Source organism: Hippoglossus hippoglossus, chromosome 11 (assembly GCF_009819705.1).
Source record: "Hippoglossus hippoglossus isolate fHipHip1 chromosome 11, fHipHip1.pri, whole genome shotgun sequence".
Taxonomy (NCBI): Eukaryota; Metazoa; Chordata; class Actinopteri; order Pleuronectiformes; family Pleuronectidae; genus Hippoglossus; species Hippoglossus hippoglossus.
The window spans coordinates 10,168,075-10,187,394 of record NC_047161.1 but is presented as its reverse complement, the minus strand read 5'-3'; the positions used below and the strand labels follow the sequence as shown (position 1 = coordinate 10,187,394).

General features: G+C 42.1%; 3 protein-coding genes across 5 annotated transcripts; 2 read left to right on the top strand and 1 right to left on the bottom strand.

Moving 5' to 3' along the window:
- Positions 1 to 70: 70 nt before the first annotated feature.
- On the bottom strand, positions 71 to 6,626 carry LOC117770628 (ras-related protein Rab-5A). 2 transcript variants are annotated; one of them, XM_034600271.1, is made up of 6 exons: positions 6,499 to 6,626; positions 3,755 to 3,976; positions 3,366 to 3,517; positions 3,062 to 3,184; positions 2,847 to 2,940; positions 71 to 2,614 (listed from the first exon to the last, which is right to left on the bottom strand). In XM_034600271.1, the coding sequence occupies exons 2-6, from the start codon at positions 3,918 to 3,920 to the stop codon at positions 2,499 to 2,501; spliced, it is 651 nt and encodes a 216-aa protein (XP_034456162.1). In that variant the 5' UTR covers positions 3,921 to 3,976; positions 6,499 to 6,626; the 3' UTR covers positions 71 to 2,498. The 2 variants fall into 2 exon arrangements, with proteins under 2 accessions (XP_034456162.1, XP_034456163.1); XM_034600272.1 differs by lacking the exon at positions 6,499 to 6,626 and adding an exon at positions 6,192 to 6,459.
- Positions 6,627 to 8,169: 1,543 nt separating this feature from the next.
- otud6b (OTU deubiquitinase 6B) lies at positions 8,170 to 12,486 on the top strand. 2 transcript variants are annotated; one of them, XR_004615436.1, is made up of 9 exons: positions 8,235 to 8,485; positions 9,526 to 9,674; positions 9,866 to 9,964; positions 10,203 to 10,403; positions 10,552 to 10,672; positions 10,788 to 10,849; positions 10,938 to 11,044; positions 11,425 to 11,583; positions 11,740 to 12,486. XR_004615436.1 is itself a non-coding variant. In XM_034600364.1 (8 exons), the coding sequence occupies exons 1-8, from the start codon at positions 8,419 to 8,421 to the stop codon at positions 11,507 to 11,509; spliced, it is 891 nt and encodes a 296-aa protein (XP_034456255.1). In that variant the 5' UTR covers positions 8,170 to 8,418; the 3' UTR covers positions 11,510 to 12,486. The 2 variants fall into 2 exon arrangements, 1 of the variants encoding a protein (XP_034456255.1); XM_034600364.1 differs by having other exon boundaries at positions 8,170 to 8,485; positions 11,425 to 12,486.
- Positions 12,487 to 12,604: 118 nt separating this feature from the next.
- Positions 12,605 to 19,128, top strand: lrrc69 (leucine rich repeat containing 69). The gene is made up of 9 exons (XM_034600363.1): positions 12,605 to 12,845; positions 12,931 to 13,057; positions 13,152 to 13,224; positions 13,622 to 13,817; positions 13,944 to 14,015; positions 14,097 to 14,198; positions 14,301 to 14,480; positions 14,636 to 14,762; positions 16,997 to 19,128. The coding sequence occupies exons 1-8, from the start codon at positions 12,672 to 12,674 to the stop codon at positions 14,741 to 14,743; spliced, it is 1,032 nt and encodes a 343-aa protein (XP_034456254.1). The 5' UTR covers positions 12,605 to 12,671; the 3' UTR covers positions 14,744 to 14,762; positions 16,997 to 19,128.
- Positions 19,129 to 19,320: the final 192 nt, after the last annotated feature.

The following is a 19,320-nucleotide window of genomic DNA, read 5'->3' as shown; positions in this document are numbered from 1 at the left end:
TGGTCCATGCACACACACACACACGTATATATATATATACACAGCCTGATTACAATAATAAATGATCAACTTTATTTCAGTATTTATTTGGTCATTACATAACAGTACTGTAAAATGCTTGCATTTTTAGGTTTCTCTGCTGCAATTAAGTGTTCGTGGCAAAAAACAAAACAAAACCATACAATTTAAGTCCCCATTATGTGTTAATTCATCATTAATCTATTCATGAATCACCATCGATCCCCGGCTGACAGTTGTTAACACTGTTTGCTACAATACGGTCACAAGGTTACTGAGATGTTATGGAGGGGCAGACGGCTGGTTAATCAAACGGTTTTGTATCGTGTCCGACTCCTCTGGAGCTTTTAGGAGCCTCTGGAGGTTCAGATCTAACTACAGGTGGAGGAGAGCCGGACAAGGAATCGCAGCCTGATACCACTACAAAAAAAACCATTAGTGAAATCCAAATAGTGTTACAAAATAGAAACCAAAATATTTGGATTTTGTTTTCTTGTGAGGGAAAATAAAAAGGTACAAGACAGATGACTAAATAAATGCAATTTCATTCTTTTTGTTTATAACACTACGTACATTTATAAAGACCGCCACTGATTATGATTTAACCATTTGTGTGGAAAAGGAACAGCAACAAAACTCCAAAGCTGTTTTTTTTTTCTTCTCCAACTGTACAGTTTTTTTTAAATGATTATCTAGACAGCTCCCTAGCAAGCATTAGTCCGGTCACTGGTAAATCAAAAAAAAGGTAGACTACACTGCAACACCCTATTTACAGTATATTATTTATATATTTATATTTATTTATATATATTTATATCACACTGGCTGTAATAATGACAAGATATATTCATGAGCATCATTAGTGCAAGGCATGAGTAAGACAGGTCTGTAAAAAGAGTTATGAGTGTGTGTGTGTGTGTGTGTGTGTGTGTATATAACAATGATGTATAGTTGGGGGGGGGTTGGACAAAAAAAATACAACACAAATAGGTTGCGAGGTGGTGGTGTAACAGACTACATGTGTGTATGTGTGTGTGCGCTTATGTACAATAATGTTTAGGTCGCACAGAGTTCAAAGGGGAAATTTAGATTTTTATGTGTTCGAACATAAACGAACATAAACGGGCACGTGTGAGTAAGTCTATGGATGAGATCTGTCACCAGCCAGCCAGGCCCAGTTTGTACACAGCGACACATGACCGTGTCTAAAGCACTTCCTTATCAAGAGAAGATGACAAATAATTAACGATTCAAAAGGTGATTATGAAGCAAACGGACATATTGCAACTCCCTGCTCGCTACCATCACCTTCGCTTTTTACCATGTGCAATCCCAGCAGCCGTCCATCAACATCAACACGACAGTAAAGGTCACCTGCGTTAACTAAATCATCCAAAGGCAGAAACCCACGTGACCCCAGTATGACCACGGAGGGGTGGTCTACACGAGATTTATGAAAGGACACTGCATGAGGAGGTGGAGGGGCGGTGACACTGATGAGTTGCTCAGAGACCCCCCTGCGCCTTGTTGTGGAGAAAGCTGGGTGTAGCAGGGGGTTCTGCTGCTCTGCACTGGTCCTGACACTTAAACTCACAGACTTAAGACTGCGAAACATTGCACGATGCCACTGGGGACAGCTAGAAGCAGGCATGGCCCCAGAATAGAGCCTACAAGGGTGGAAGAGAATGTACACTAGTGCTACTTTGGGTTTAGGGGGGAGAGGACGTGGATAGTAGTGGACAGGCAGAGGGGAGTCAGATAGAGAAAATCTAAAAGGACTACAGTCCACAGCTGTTTTTTTTTTACTTTCACATAAAGGTTTCCTGGTGAAAAAAGATACATAACGCTTTGGGTTCTTCTCCATCTGTCTCCACCCTCCACTTTTCCACCCTCGCATTATTAATGCACTCCTCTTTTCCAATTGACTATTTTCTAGGCTGCTGCCGTTTTTTGTTTTTCCACTTTAGGCCATGTGAGTATACAGATATGTGCTTACACAATTCTGACTGACTTCTGGCAAAAATGATCAAAAAATTAACAAAAACAGATAATTTGTGTTTTAGATTTTTTGTCTAAAGCTATCCAAGAAAATGGAAGTGGTCACTTCCCACATCGACATGTTGGAAGGAAGATGATGGAAGGCAGGGTACACTAATAATCTCTAATACGTGCTGTCATTGTTCTATCAGTAATAACTGCAAAAAGCTAGATGACAGAAAGTAAGAGTGGATGGTAAGGAGGCTTCACCAGGTACCAGCAGAACCACGATGTAGGAAAAGAGAGATCAGTGTAATGGAGTTGACTTCACTACACTGAAAAAAAATGAAAGGTGGGCACAGGGCATCTTTTTCTCGATTTGCCGATCAGAGATGTGGAGATAAGAGTACAACACATTGCATTAGTAACTGCAGTGGCAGTCAGGGCATCAGTCGCATTAGCTACTGCTGTACAGGTTGGTTGGAGGGAAGGCGTTCTTCACGTTAGTTACTGCAGCACGGAGCCTTGGCTGGCTGGGCGGCTTCTGTCAGGTCCACTCCCCGGGTGCGTGCAGTGTTTGGTCCTACAGCCTGAGGCTCACTCTTCGGCAATCTCTTTGCTGAAACGGAAAGAAAAACTAAACTTAACAACAATAAAAAGGTATTGCAGCTTTTGTATGGAGCAGAAGCAATGACAAGTGTCTAATCTTCCATTATCCAAGCCTGACCTCAACCATTTACTAACAAGAAACACTTTATAGAACTTCTTGTGGGACTAATTAGTTTAGTTCAGATTACCACTCTATAAATGCACTGGCAAAATCTATGAATGAAGTGTCAAGAGTTACCCACCAATAGCCATAAATATCTCGTTCACATTCATAGAAGTCTTAGCGGATGTTTCCATGAAAAGTAAGCTGTTGTCATCTGCGTAGGACTGGGCATCCTGTTGACACAGCGTAAACACCATGAGTTTAACACATCTTACACACGCACACACTAACGCAGAGGAGAAACACAATTAGTGGTAAAGGGTGTCAAGACACAGCATTTTTTTCTTGTCTGACCTGGAAATCGACAGCTCTCTTGCTGGCTAGGTCAGCTTTGTTGCCTGACAGAGCGATGACAATATTTGGGCTGGCTTGTCTCTGCAGCTCCTTCACCCAGTTCTTAGCCCGTGCAAAGGATTCCTGCAAAATACAAGAAATGTGTGCCATTTGTCAATACCTTCACGCTACTTCAAACTGTAACAGCAGCAGTATTTGAACTTGTTGTAGGGTAAGGGTGGGGCTGAATGCACGGCAACTATCATCAGTAAGTGATGAGATCATGTTGGGAAAGTTGCATGAAGGACAAGGTGGACAAACATGCCTCGTTTGTGATGTCGTAGACCACAATGGCAGCCTGTGCTCCTCTGTAATACATGGGTGCCAAACTGTGGTAACGCTCCTGGCCTGCAGTGTCCCAGATTTCGAATTTCACTGTTGTGTCATCTAGACACACTGTTTGAGTGAGGAAGGCCGCTGCAGGGAAAGGAAAAGGTGAAGGTTAGTCAGCATCGGGTAATCAGTATCGACACCATAGCAATTTCATGTGAAGAGAAATTCTCATAAATATATCAAAACAAATGCTGTCAATTCCCAATATGTGAGTAAAACTAACTCTCACTCTGTAGAACTAAATTTGACCTTGGATCACAAAACAACTATTTGAATAAAAGCAAAATAATTAATACTATTACAAAACTACTATTTGCTCACCTCCTATTGTGCTCTCCTGGAATTCATGGAACTGGCCTTTGACGAAGCGAAGCACTAAGCTGGACTTTCCAACAGCTGACTCCCCCAACAGCACCAGCTTAAACTGACAGATCTTGTTCCCTGCGTTGGGCCCATTGGGTCTCGTAGCTCCTCCCCGATTGGCCATGACCAAGTCAGATCACCTGGTGTCCTGTGTGCCAAACCTCACTATCAGGACGCCTACTGCAAGAACCAAGAGAAGAAATTGCTTTATCAACGGCCATAAGAACGTGTTAGACATAGAAGAGCATCGCAGCTCAGAGTAAATGCAACAAACAACAAATCAGCTTGAATTAAATGTGCCCCCAGCATTTTATGTTACAATAATGTTTTTATAAACAATGACAAAATTCATACTAATGGTACTACACAGTGTCTTGTTTGTTTAAGATCTATCAACAGTTACTAAAATGAACAGATTTGTCTTTGTTTTGATGAGACATTTACACATAAAAAAAGATGAATCTACTTCAGTGTAAAATAACAGGGTCCAGACTACATTAGCCTTATTGTACAAAATACAAACATAGGCTGTGACCTCTATGAAGCACTTATAGGAATGAATATGTAACATGGGGCATTTCTAGAATTCTGAAAAATATTGGATGCAATTAACAAGAACTTGTGTTCACTGATTTGACATTTACAGAGGACAAGTACCCATCAGCTGTTGAGAATAAATCATGTATGATTGCCATAAGGAGCATTAGGCTGCACATCACTCTCGTTAAATACGCTCTCCATTCTCTGTTAGTGATCAATCTTTAAAGTCACGTCATTCAAAAAATCCATTCTTCAGCCCTGTTGCATCATATTTTCTAATGTTGTGCATTGTACAGGCTCACGTTTGTGTATTTAAGTCTTCATGACAAAGTAAATTCCTCCATATCCCCATTTGTAAACTTATTTTCAAATCATTTGAATGCCGCTGGTTTACTCCATCTTAAGTCTTTCAAACATGTAAAGCCCTCATTTAAGTATAATGACATCATTGTTGACACAGTTTATCAGACGACACACAAGTAAGCATTTCTTCCCAACAATGTATTTATGAATAACATTATCCAATAGACAAAAGAAGCCCACCACAGCCACATAGAGTAACAGCGAGCAAATCCCTTCAGTTTCAGGAGATTCCACGAGACTTTCACCCACACGTATGAGTACATTCCATGCATTCATGCATTGCTTGCTAACTGACTTAGGAAGAAACTGCTGACTAATTTATAAACCACAAATAGCTGTTGTCAGGAGATAATCAAAACACATATCTTACATTGCAGGGAGAATTTGTCCTGTGCATGATTAGTGAACTCTTATCCACGAAAACAAACATACATTACTGTAATGACTTTCAATGTGCACCTCACACCAAACTCCCTAATCCAGGGGACACATATAAAAGAGGTCAGTCTCACATATGCTCTCAAATGCTATGAGGCCCGGTGGTGCTTCATGGAGCATATCAGTCACATGTTTGCCGATATTGTTCTCTGAGAGGTGTTGGCAGTGAGGTCACAGTTAATCGTGATAATATACTGCTGCACTAAATTATACTGAGAGGCGTACACCTTGCCATGCACTGTCACTGTCCTATGAAACTGTGCAAATGTTCAGGTGCCTTTTTTTGTGCTTGTTTCACTGCTGTAACAGTGAGTGCATATACCTACACACGTATATTCAAAATAACAGTGCAAAGACAAGTCTGATCAAGTGTAGTCTGATCACCTGAGGTGCTGAAGTGTTGACAGACATCATGAGGATCAAAATATAAACTGATCACAAAATAAGGGACTAACCTCTCTACAGGTTTAGCTTTACAAGTCTATGAATGTGTGTGTGTGTGTGTGTGTGTGTGTGTGTGTGTGTGTGTGTGTGTGTGTGTGTGTGTGTGTGTGTGTGTAGATAACTTACGTCTGGGTAAACACAGAACTTGTGACACACAAACCCACACAGAAGAACCTGCAGAGAGTAACTGCGTTTCAGGGACTGGAGTCAGAGGCTGTCAACAAACGACTGTGACGCTCACACACGATGTGGGTGTATCTGTCGTTAGTTGACTGTAAACACACTCACTCGTGTTAGCTGGAGCCTCGTATCCCTTTCCATTAGAGAGAGGGGGACGCCATTTTCCAAATTGTTTTGGTTGTCTAACCAGTTAGCTTCCTTTGCAGTAGCCACTCTGACGTTAGCCTCCCAACAGCACACAACGACAGGCTCAGACAAATAAAAGTTACAGACAATGTTGACACGCGAGTCAACGCATTGTTTGGGGGTCGTTGTCACGCGGGTGCGTTGTGTTGGTGGGCCAGCGTTATTTAACGTGGAGTTGTCCAAACCGCAATAAAACAAACATGAACGTTAGCCTGGTAGCATCGTTGGCATTCCACCCACTGACCTGATTCCACCCAGTTAGCTGTTAGCTATTAAGAGTCAGCTGTTAGCCAGACGCACAGCTGCTCACAGCAGACCGCGTTAGCCGCATGCTAACGGCGACACATCGACACAGAGGAGGAAGAGCAGGACTCGTTCGGATGTGCCACGGGGCCTGCGTTTCTGCATTCACGCAGCTACCGAACACCAGCTGCAGTCGGCTAGCCACGGGCGCTATGCTAACACCAGCCCACCGATGACAAGTGAGCAGAGGTTAGCTTTAGCCTGTCCGGCCAGCTGGGAAGCACAACTTGTCGATTCACGTCGAGTACCTGAGAGACGATGGAGGGAACTTTCCAACGCCGCCGCTGTGGGGTTTCACGCACGGAACCAGGGACACCGTGGTGAGGTGGTGGTGGTGGTGAGGGGGGAACCGAGAAAATCAATTTCAACAACCCCGTCACGTCTCCTCCTTTTTCTTTCTTCTCGCAACTTCCCCTTAGAACCAAAACACAAACAAGACCTTCCGCCCCCCCCGCGCCACGTCACACCGCGCGTCCGCCTCCAGACTCCGGGACATGCGCAGTGTCTCGTGAACCGACGTAGTGTTTGTGGCGACACTCTGTAATAACGTGTTTTTAACCGATGATCAGACTGATTTAGTGCATCATCAGTGGCTCATGTTTGGATAATATTGCCTTATTTTGTAGGAGCACATTTAAAGGTTCAGTGGTGAAAGGGATCTATCGGCAGAAAATTGAATATGAAATAATACTAATGATGTTTACACTTGTTTGTTTCATCTAAATTGCATGAATTGTTTTTTTCTTTACACTAGAATAGGCCCTTTATATTTAAATAATTTATATTTACATTGGGAGTTGGTCCTCTCTACGGAGGCCGCCATGTTTTTTACAGTAGTCCAAACTGGACAAACTTAAACACCTTTTGAGTTTTTATGACAACTGAAGGCGACCACAGGTTCTTCTTCATGTTTGAAGGGGGAGGGTGAGACGAGGGGGGCTCAGCTGCAACATGACACTTCACCACTAGATGTCACAAATTTCTACACACTGAACCTTTAATAGACCCTATTTATAAATGATAAACATATTCATGGGACAATGCACATCCATTTATCAAAGCAGGAGCATATGATGTGTTCATAAGTAGGCCCAGATCATTATTAATGTCTAGATATGGCCCATTTTACTGCTAGTAGCTCATAATAATAACCATGCAATTTATGTTTAAATTAAGGTTAAAGTCATTGGAAGAATTGTTCATTTGATATCAGTGCCTCCAGGATTTGAAAAGAAAATACAAAAATTTACATCTGCAACAAAAATGTTGCTTTTTCTCTTGTAACTTTTATAATCTTATTAACCTTAAGATTGATCTTTGGTACACTTGGGGGGTTCATTAGATAGGTACGAAACTAAAAAGAGGATTTAGGGAAAAAGTGATGTGATTATGTGTGGGATTTAGAGAAAAGGAAAAGTGAAACGAGCACTTCAATCAGCCACTTACATCACCGCAGATAATAAAAAAATCTGATTATATATTTGGATTTACTGTATCTTGAGATAAGTTAAGATCAATGCACCTGCATTCATTTCTTTAATAACTGAGTAGTTATCAAACATAAAAATAATATCTGGAAATCTTGGAAGATACCACCTGAAATATATTTTAACATTTAACATAGTATTTAAAGTACTTTCATACAATAGAAAACTACCAAATATTCACATTTGAGGAGATGCAGGCGACATACATTTTGAAAAAAAATCAAAAAAGGGCTGAAAAAAAATCAAAAAAGTTAATCAATTATCAAAATTGCTGCCAGTTAATTTTCTGACAGATGATCCATGAATTCATCAGTTTTCTGGATAGCACTGACACTGAAATGTAGGAAAATAGAATTCCTTCTGTCCTGGTGTCCCCGATGAGGTTATTCCAGGCCTCGGCTCATTAAAAGAACCGTAGCACAGTGATGAGCCGACAGGTGGTGCTGTAGCAGCTTCAGTGACGGAGGTGAAGGAGTAGAAGAAGAAGAAAGCCCCGCCCTGCTCCTCCGGCCCTTCCGGATCAGACCATCTCAGCACGTTTTCTTTATTTTTATCTCGTGTCTGCGTTGAGCCACATTTTTATCCTCGGGTTATTCTAACTCTTTGTTTATTTAATGGTTAGTTTCATGTCGCTGCTCCAGACTCAGTGAACAAAGTGAGCAGCAGCAGCAGCATCCAGTCATGGAGGAGGAGACACCGGAGGAGCAGCTGGTGAAACAGCAGCGAAAGGAAAAAAAAGATCTGCAAGGTAGCTGCTGCCATTGGTTTAAAAATGTTTTATTAAATGTAATAACCTTTCTCAATTGTTAGAATATGATGTGTTATTCAATTTAGTAGAATTTAACCCAGTTAAACCACTAGCAGCAGCAGTATGGCAATTTAATTTGAAACAAGTCAGAGCCTTTGGAACGGCTGTCAAAAAATACAATTAACTCAAAACACATATTTTCAACTTGTGTCTTTGTTAAAATACTGTCAAGTCAAGTATCGTAACGTAACGTAACGTAACGTGACGTAACGTTTCAAGTGTCTAATCACTGCTGCCAAACCTGATCAGAGATGTTTTAAATCAGCTGTTAGAGGCCAAATACCACACGTGACACCACAGAATGGGATGTGGCATGATGAGAAATTATAGCAGAATATTCATTCCCTATTTTACACTCATCCCAGCACTCTTTCTTTTTTTAATTGTATTTCTTTCATTGTTTGTAATTCACACAGTTTGAGTATAGACATGTATGTTGTTGTTCATGGTTGCTTTTTATGTATGTTATATATGCATCTTTTATTTCCTCCCACTGGTATGTACATAATTATTACATGTTATAATAATTATAATAACTTAACCCTAACTCCCTCAATGACTGGAAGAAACCTCATGCAGAACCAGACTCAGTGTCGGCGGCCATTTCTTCCTTGATCGTTATGTTTACCTATCTTCTATCATCTTTAGCTCCATTTCTATTTGTATCTAATATGTATAAGTACATTGTTGGCAACTAGATAAAGACAGTCATGTTCCATGTTTACTACACATAATTGCCTAATAAAGCTGATTCTCTTTATGCCATGTTACATAGGTTACAGTTAACTAATAGAACGAGTTTGGCAGCACATGCCTCATATCTATTATGGATTTATGAAGGATGTTTAAGTAAACTTCCTCTAACCAACTAACACAAGGTGCATTAATATCATCTGGAGATGCATCCTTCTTCAACAAGCCTGCATTTAATATTTGTTCAGCTTAAATTAAGTATCGTGTTGTCTGTACTTCATTTTTAGCTAAAATCCAGAGCATGAAAAATGCGGTCCCCAAAAATGACAAGAAAAGGAGGAAGCAGTTGACAGAGGAAATTGCCAAGCTGGAAGCGGACCTCAGTCAGAAACACGAGGAGGAAATCGGGCAGCGCCAATCTACACCTGACGTAAAGGTAAAGGCCTGCATTCAGATGGTTGACAAATATCATGGTTATGCATCAGAGTCAAACTGTAAATGATGAAAATGCATTTAGTTACTGAGCGAAACATGCAAGGGATGTATTTTTTCACATTTGCATGATGTTATTCATACTTACACAAAGTCTGTTTATTGATTGATGCTCACCTCACCCAATTTTTCAAGGTGGAAGAGTTGGTGAATGGAGTTGAGACCATGGAGATGGAGGATAGAGAACACGAGGAGGGCAAACAAACACGAGTATCAAAGGCCCAGAAGAGAAGGGTGAGTTACAGGTTCCTTCTCAAACAGGACAGGTTAAAAGCTGTTAGTTTTTTCACACAGCAATTTACTCTGTCAGTGTACAGAGGAAGACGCTCATTTCCCAGAATTCCCATGCACAAACCATTACATACCGAATAATAAGAAAATGTCAGGACCTTACACAGCAACATGGTAACTGATTAAACCTTAACATTTCATCAATGATGTAATGCATTTAATGGAAATGGAACCTCTCCAGGAAAAGAAGGCTACACAGGACAAGGAGAGGGAGAGCAGGATAGCAGAGGCCGAGGTGGAGAACCTGCAGGGTGTGAGGCACCAGGAGGGCGTAAAGCTGGCTCAGAAACTCGCCCAGCAGCAGCTCCAGATCAAGGAGATCTCCTCCGATGGCCACTGCATGTACCGAGCTATTGAAGATCAGCTGGCACAGCGATCAAAGGTACGTATTGTCACTGTCGCTGCGTTTTGAATATCTAATCAGAAGTGGGATAAGCAAATCCAGACAATGTAGAATTGCTGCAGGTGAAAATGGCGACTTCCCGCAGGATTTACACAAAGGGAACATATTATGTTGTGTTTTATTGCAGGCTGGTTTAACCATGAGTGTGAAGAGGCTGCGGTCTCATACTGCCGAGTACATGAGAGGCCATGTTGATGACTTCCTGCCTTTCCTCACCAACCCCAACACTGGTGACATGTTCACAACAGGTAACACGGTCATCTTTCCTTTGGTTAACTGACCAAAAGTGTTAGTTACAGATATCTATTTAGAACGTAATAATGTGAATGCCCAGTATTCATACAAGTGTTTGTTGGTTTCCAGAGGAGTTTGAGAAATACTGCAGTGAAGTGGAGCTCACAGCAGCTTGGGGTGGACAACTGGAGGTTAGTCATTTATCATTGATGCACTGTGCTCTTGCTCCTGTTGTTCTCTACAATAATTAGCATATTTTTCTTGTCTTTTATCCTGCAGCTCCGAGCTTTGACCCAAGTTCTCCAGCTGCCGATAGAAGTGATCCAGGCTGATTCCCCAGCTATAAAAATTGGGGAGGAATATAAAAGCGAGCAGATCACCCTTGTGTATGTTGTTAATATGTTATTATCTGTTTGGGATATATGAAAATATATTTAAATGAGACACTATGGTTGGATTTGTAACTGTTGAGCGACATTGGCAAAGCAGACAAGAGACTTAATGCAGGAATATAATTTAGATATAATCTGGAATCATGAAAAATACGTTTGTAAAAGGCAAAACAAAAGACAGTTAAGAACAGCTTATGTACATCACTTCAAGAAATTATGTTTTTTCACATTTTTCACTTGATCAGCAATAGACCAACTTGTATGACTCTAATTTACGTTTAAACTACATCAGAGGTTCTGATATGGCTTTACAAAATGAATTGCAGAGCTGTATCTAAGAGATTTTGACTCCGAACTTGTCTTGTTGTTTACAGCTACATGCGTCACGCCTATGGATTGGGAGAGCACTACAATTCCGTGGAGCGGCTAAAGGAACCAGCCAATGCCGAGGACAGCTGAGAGACAACTCAGTCTCAGTGTGACATAAACCAGTTTGTGTGAAAACCACTCACACCAAGGCCCCATAAATACAAATGTATTGCAAAGGGTGAATTGTGCTTAGCAAAAAAAAAAAGGCATATAAATTAAATGAATGTGCTCATGATTTTACATTGGACACCCTTGGTCTAGATAACCCATGGTGCCCCTGCAGCCCCCTTTTGGGATGTAGTGTTGTAGAACGTACTTTTAAGCAAAATCCACAAGGACAGAGGAAGAGCTGTTAATTATACATGTCCTATGAGGATTCTAAAGGTTTGCCGTGTTCTAGGAGGGAACTGAGTTGTTGGACCTGTTAACTCATATCAATGTTATTTAAATACGTACTATACTGATGAGATTGAGTTGTGCCACTGCTCGATGTTTGGTCATTCTTATCAGGAATTATTGATTGTATTTGAAGTGATGTTTTTAGTGTTGGAAGTACGGCACAAGCATTATCTGTAGAAAAGAAGGGAAAGTACCAGTGTGCACCAGTGAGTCTTCATTCTTTACAAACACGTGACATTGTGACGTCAACCTCCGATGTTTTTCCTCTGGTTTATTATTAGGCGTTTTCAATAATGTAATGATAGTAGATTCTATTTCTATAGAATTTTTCAAGCTTAAGCCCAAAGTGTTTTCCGAGTGAAAATAAAATTGAATCAGAAACCCATGAATCCATAAATATTTTGGAACATGATAGCATATATATATAAACAGCAGAAAATAGATGTACAAGTACAGTGTTTTTATCATGTCAATAGAATAAATAAAATCAGAGTGTGTTCAACGAGACAAATAAAGGATAAAATGTGGTTAAAAGAAAAACATGCTCCATTAAGAAATCTATGTAAAGGAATTAAACTGGTACAATGCAATTATAAACCAATATCATGTGAAGTGAACATTTACTGTATTCCTGTAAAGTTAAATAAAAGCACATATAAATAAAGAAATGATGAGGAAACAATCACTATTAGATTTATGTAAAAATGTGAACACACACTGCAGAACTGTCTCTTCATTCTCTTGTCGCTAGATGTCGCTACCGGACAAGAGACGAATCTTAACGACAAGTCAGGAGCAGGAAGCGTCTTGTCTCCATGGAAACCTGTGGAGAAGACTGAGGTGTGTTTTACAAATGGCTGAATTCGTGGTCAGAGCTTCCTATGGTAAAGCGACGTCTCTGAATTTGAGCTCAAAGAAGCTGAAAGAGGTTCCTCAGTGTGTTTTCTCTTTAACAAGCCTGTCGGTTCTCCTGCTGAACAACAACTGTATCAATGCTCTGCCCTCACAGCTAACATCTCTCCAACACGTGAGTCTGTGAGCTAACTCTTTAAATCACCTACACGCCACCTGAGTTGGTCATGAAATATTTGTCTGTACCTAATGTCTGTAAGCTGGCAGAGTTGAATCTGGGGAATAACGCCCTGAAGGAGATTCCAGCTGTTTTGCGCCACCTGGAGTCCTTGAAGAAACTTTATCTGTTCAGCAACCAGATAACAGCAGTTTCACCGGAAGTGATGGGTAAGTTGTCAGTGTTCTACTTCTTCAGTAACATCTGCCCCAAAAAACACACAAAGCTAAAATCTACCTACTTATTATATTTTGTATTTTTCAGGTGCCCTACGAAATCTTGTTGTGCTCAATCTGAACCACAACCAAATACAGAGACTTCCTCCAGAGATTAAAAGGTACACGTGGTGTCCATGATGGTTCTTCATACTGTCAATGATCTATCTATCTATCTATCTATCTATCTATCTATCTATCTATCTATCTATCTGTCTGTCTGTCTGTCTGTCTGTCTGTCTGTCTATCTATCTATCTATCTATCTAAGCTTCTTCCAATCTTGTTTTTATCAACCCAGAAATGTTGCCAAAATAAGACACATTTTAAATTGGAAAAAGTCTTGTAAATGCTTTAATCTCACGCCTTGATAATTGCAGCAGTCTTTATTCGTGGCTTATCCAATAAAAATAAAAATATGAATACCTAACAGCCTTTTCTTGATTTTATCTGAAGAAAACATTGAAGTAAAAGCACAAATGAGCTAAGAATGGTGGTTTTCTGCGTTAAATACCCGTCAGTTTGAGGAAGCTTCGACATCTCAGTGTGCTGGACAATAACCTGGAGGAGGTCCCTGCTGAGCTGGGTCATCTCACCAAGCTGTCTGAGATGAACCTGACTTCCAACAAGCTGTCTCGGTTGCCTGAGCAGCTGTACCAGTGTCGCGAGCTGACCAAGCTCCACGTGGCCAGAAACCAGCTGACCAGCCTCCCAGAGGTCGGTGTTCACTGATCTGATCCTGAACTTCTGAGGATATGCTAATGCGCTCGTCTCACATCTAAACACAAAGAGCAGTTTTCTTTTTCAGCAATGCTGGATTTTAATATTTCTCATGTCACCCAGGGGATTGGGGCTCTGGAAAAACTCCAGGTTCTCGATGTGGCTGGGAACAAGTTGTCCATGTTCCCTGTTGAGGTACAACGTATAACATTATCTAATATTAGGCCATCATATATCTAACACACATGTTAATAACTGTAACTGTCTGCCCTGCAGTTTCACCTGCTGCCCCTGAAGGAGCTGCACTGTGAAGGCAACAGGTTTGTGCACTGTGAGCCAATGCCGTCAACGCAGGATGCAGAAGTACTCACATTAAAGGTAACTATCATGAAGTCTGTCCGCTATGTAAGATATCTCACAAAATATCTGTTTATTTTGTAAATACCTAAAAAAATGTCTTGTTTCATCTTTGTTTCCCAGGAACTGGTTGCAAGATTTGTGTTGTGGGAGAACAGGAACAAGTTCTCTCTGATCCACAGGATGCTTCCCCACTACCCACATCTCACTGCTCTGTTAGCCAATGGCAGCTGTTGTGCAGTTTGCCTCCGCCCCTTTCTCACCACCTGGCTGGAGTGCGTGCATTTTGTCAGTCTGAGGAAGGTGAGGTGAATGCTTTTTTCTTCACTTACATTCAATTAAAGTGTTGTGTGAAAACATTTCGTTAAATTTTGTGATTTATGTGTTTATGTGACACCCGATTATGTATCTATGACTTTTATATTGGGATAAAATAGAATTGATTGTGTGTGTTACAGGACATGAGAATTAGGAGTTCATTGACTATTCCTGTCCGTGCCGTTCTCTGCTCCTACAAGTGCTTTAATACAGAAGGACACTCCTACTATGGCGTTGCTATAAGATGAATGCAAGTTCATGAAAAAGGTACTAACCATGATCTCAGACACATTTCATCACACATATTTGCTAACGCTCATATTTTAGACCTTATGGATGAGACAACACATTTCAGACAACAGTTTGATGTGTTGATGCTGCAGTCAAAGTTTTTGTTTCTTTCCAACCTCTCATGAATGAGATTTGACTCGGTGTCCACTAGATGGCAGCAAATGAACGTGGTTGTTTGCACATTTAGTTGGACCCTGTTTCAGAGCTTAACTCAGTCCTCAGCTGACTTTATAATAAACCCTTAATGTGTGGTAAATACAGCTTTTATTAACACGTCAACACACAGTGACCTAAAATATGGTGTTTATCCACACATTGTTTACCATGCATACAACCTATGACCCCTGTTTTTTTCATGATGGTTATTGTCAGTGCAGGTACACATTTAACCGTGATCCCTGTAGAGAAACACCAAGCTTATCTGAAGCCTCGATCATCCCACCTAATTATCGATTCATAAACATGTCAACAAACTATTTACTAAAATGTTTACCCTACACATTTGACGTTTTAAATTGAGTGCTGATCGAGCTGCACTAACTGACTCCACGGATGCCCCCTATCTCTGTCTCCATCTCCAGCCAGTGGCATCTGTTCCAACCTGCCAGATAAGAGAGGGATAGAGCGAGAGAGAGAGAGAGAGAGAGAGAGAGAGAGAGAGAGAGAGGGTGAGACAGATAAAGCTTCATTTCTGGCAAATTAATTTCCCATCCACGCCTCCAGAGCTTGCTAGCTCTTTCGCTGTAGCTGCTGCTGCGGCCGCCGCTGCTGCGTGTGTCTACTGACTCAGAGCCTCATGCATAATGCATCAGGTTTAATTGCAAACCCAGAAACTAATGACTTTGGACTGGTTAACAGCAGGGGAGCCATACATCTCGAGCAAACTGAATGAAGAATCAGCTCAGAGGAGAGAAAAAAAGGAGCCTAGTCCCTAATTGATGAATAATTGAAGCGGCGAGCTACAGGGCATAATTGTGACATTTTGTTTCAATCAATTTCCAAGTGGTGTGGGCGAAAGTACACTTAGAGGGAAAAGGCAATGACAATTAATGAGAGGGAAAGAGAGAGACAGAAAGAGCGGATGGTGATGGAAATGGACGTTGGGTCTTCGGTCATTGCAGGCGTTCGCTGGGGGGGGGAGCTGGACTCATTCAAACATGTCTTTTCTCTCAAGCTCCATCTCACTTTGTAGGTTCTCTGGCAAACTGTGGAACTAAAACCCACGCCAGTCTGTCTTGGCCTGATTGGCGTTGACTGGTCAAGCAGACAAAGCGAGGGCGACAGGGCAACCGGGGCACAAAGCCACTAAATCACTTGCATGGGCAGATAAAGTCCTGCCCTGAGCATGGTCCTTAACATTTTACATTCTGTATTTGTCAACAGTTTCAGTAAAGACGTGAAAATGAAACTGTGTTTTCACTTCCACACATGTCGGAAGTTGTGCAAACATTTCTCAATCTAAAAACATTTCGTTAAGCCGTGAAATTATCACCCCGGATACCGTCATTAATTTCAGATCTGTGTGTTCACGAGAAAATTCAGCCTGATTACATCACTGTAGATTTTGCTCCCCAGCCTGCAGCGCTGGAAGAGCACTGTATGTTCTAAGATTACACCGACACTATTTGGTTCTCGGGAACATTTTTACCATAAATGATACATAAGTTTACATAATGTCCTCACAATGGAAATTCAGAAATAGTTTTAAGGGCTGCACAAGAACTCACAAATAGGTCATTAAATAGGCCATTTCAATCTGCTGGGACCTCGCTAATGGGTGAAAGGCCAACAGTATGTGCCTTCTTGCAGGCAGCAGATGCTGGGTCCTGGAGCAGTGGAGCAGCAGCAGCAGCAGCAGCAGCAGCAGCAGCAGAGGCCTCAGGACTTTGTCTGTTAGTTGGTCTGGTGTCTGGTGTCGAGCTTCCTGCTTGTGTTCACACAAACACACACGCCACTTTAACACGCTGCAGAAAATCAAACACAATCACTCCATCCACTCTGCACTGATGGCACATCATCAAGATAACTTTCCCCCCACCCGCTTTGTCTTCATCATGTCGTTTTCACGGAACACGTAGTCGCACCCCCCCCCCCCCCCCCCCACCACCACCACCACCACCACCACCACCCGTGCAGACACACTCTTCTTCCATATCACTGAGCTGTCCCTCATGATTGCCATATTCAGAGAGCCCCGTGTGTTTGCGCAGAGCGTATCTAAAAAATCCACGCACGGCTTTGATTGACGTCTATGGAAATGAGGAGGTTGCATCCTCAAAGGAGACACCATACGGATGGGAGCAGCGCACTGACGAGAGGCGTCGACAAAAGGTGCTTGTAAATTCCTGACATGCCTAGCATATGTTAATGAGCCATTCTCTTGCTCTGATATAATTACTGCGAGGGGATATTGCCTTTGGTGGAAATATCTGTCTCACATGGCGTGGCTACCTCGCGGGGGCGGGAGAAAAAAGTAAAGAATGATAAAGTAGAGGGTGCATAAATTCTCATTTACCATGCTTGGAGGTAAAGAGAGTGATGTTGGCAAATTCGCTCAGGATGATATATTGGGTAGAAGGCACCTTGGGTTCATTACATGGCTCCTTTGTTAAAGTGCTTTCTGCAGTCTTGTGTCGTTTGTTAGGGGGTATTTAGTCTGTCTTGTCATTTGGAGCACTTACTTAGGATGTCTTCAGAGGAGCCTATGGCTGCCTGGGCTCGCGTCGCATCTCGGGGCTAGAAAAGCCAAGTGATACTGTGGCTAAAAACAGAACGCGGGATTCTGGTTGCAGGCTCCTATTGTTATGGATATGATGAAAGGTCATATGCAGCCTTGTCTCTGTATTTTTCACTGTGGATTCTTCGACTCTGTTTTGTCAAGTCTGTGTATTTTTATCCTGTTTCTAAATCTTAAAACGTCATTTGCTTTTTTCCCCCCTGTGGTTTTATATGAATCCACACTTTTATGTTTTATATGCTCCGACAAGTGTTTGCAGCTGGTTCCAGGAACAAACCCCGTCCCGCAGGATTTATTTTCACCAGCACTGTGGCATGCTTTGTCATTTCCAGGGCTCCATCAAAGCAGTGATGGCGGGTTTTCGCCTCAGAAGAAAGATCTGACTCTGGTTCCCCCTGATTTCTCCTCTTCTGTAATAGCAGAGTTCCTCCTAAAATGAATATTGTTGATTGCTGAATTAGGGCCCTTGTGAGCGAAGTGAGAGAAACAGACAGACGAGTGGTCGACCAGTGTCATCACCAGTAGTGTGCATCACTCCAATCAGCAGACTCTATTGTTGTCCATCGCTGCCCATGACAGGACTTGGTATCGAGCCACTGGCACTGTACCAGATTCTTGTCTGGTCGATGGCCGCACAATTAATTCTGTTGTGTTACTAATAGCAGCGAGCACTAGGGGGCAGTGTGGCTCTCTGCTGGCCCTCCAACAGAGGTGGGGGGGGGAGAGATGCAGTGATGCACAGCACACTGAGACGTGCCTGATGAATCCAAGAGATAGAGCAGTTAATAAAAACAAGAACAATGAGGTGTTATTGGAATTCAAAGATTAATTGAAATCGGTGCATCGGATCGGAGCGCGGCGACACACGTGTGACTGTACAATCTGACAAGTGCAGCCAAATATGAGAAAAGGTGAAAGTCTTCTTGAACCCGTTGATGCGTATCAATGGAGAAAAGGGACGACACAGGCGGCAGACGAACGAGACAATAACCGCACTATCTCCTCATCGAGATCAATCAACACACTCCACAATAGAGCTTCCTCCACACGCACGAGGAGAAGAAACAATCTGAACGAACCAGACTTGTGTTGCAGACCAAGACTATAAAAAAAAAGATGCCATAAAACAAAACCACCCAAATGTAACAATCCAATAACTCAGCTTCCTCCTAATCTCTTCTGTTCGCCTACAACACAATGTCATATAAATAACAGTCTGAATGCGAGCGGGTAAACTGTCTGTCCTTTGAGGTTCCAATGGAAGCGGGGCCATCGCTGCGCCGTCCCTCATTAGGGGGAGCTGAGACCAGCGCCCGGCCGTCGGGCCAGCGACCTCTCCGTGGCAGTTCTGGGTCGGCACCAACCACGCTGCGGCAAAAAAACACCATTACCACGCCACATTTGTTGAAGAAATAAGACACTGCTGCAACTTCAAAAGAGACCCCAAAATAAATCTTTAATCTCGAGCGTCTTTGAATCTCTTCGCAAAGTTTCCTCGTGTTCTGGCAATAACGGGGACGGCGGAGAGGGACGTGGGTTTCTGTTTGTTTTCGAAAAAAGACAGCTACTGTTTATTTATTCGGGGAACAAAACTGGAAGTGGGGGGGGGGGGGGGGGGAGAAAACGAGGCTGAAAGAGACATAGACGCTTTGATGTCACTTCAGAAAGTTCACTCAGTGGAACGCCATGTGGTATTTGATGTGTGTTTTGATGCTGGCATTTTCCAAAAGTACTTCTTTATTGTGCGTTATTGGTCCCTGTGTTGCTGTGGTTTTAATGTGACTCCTAGCACTGAAG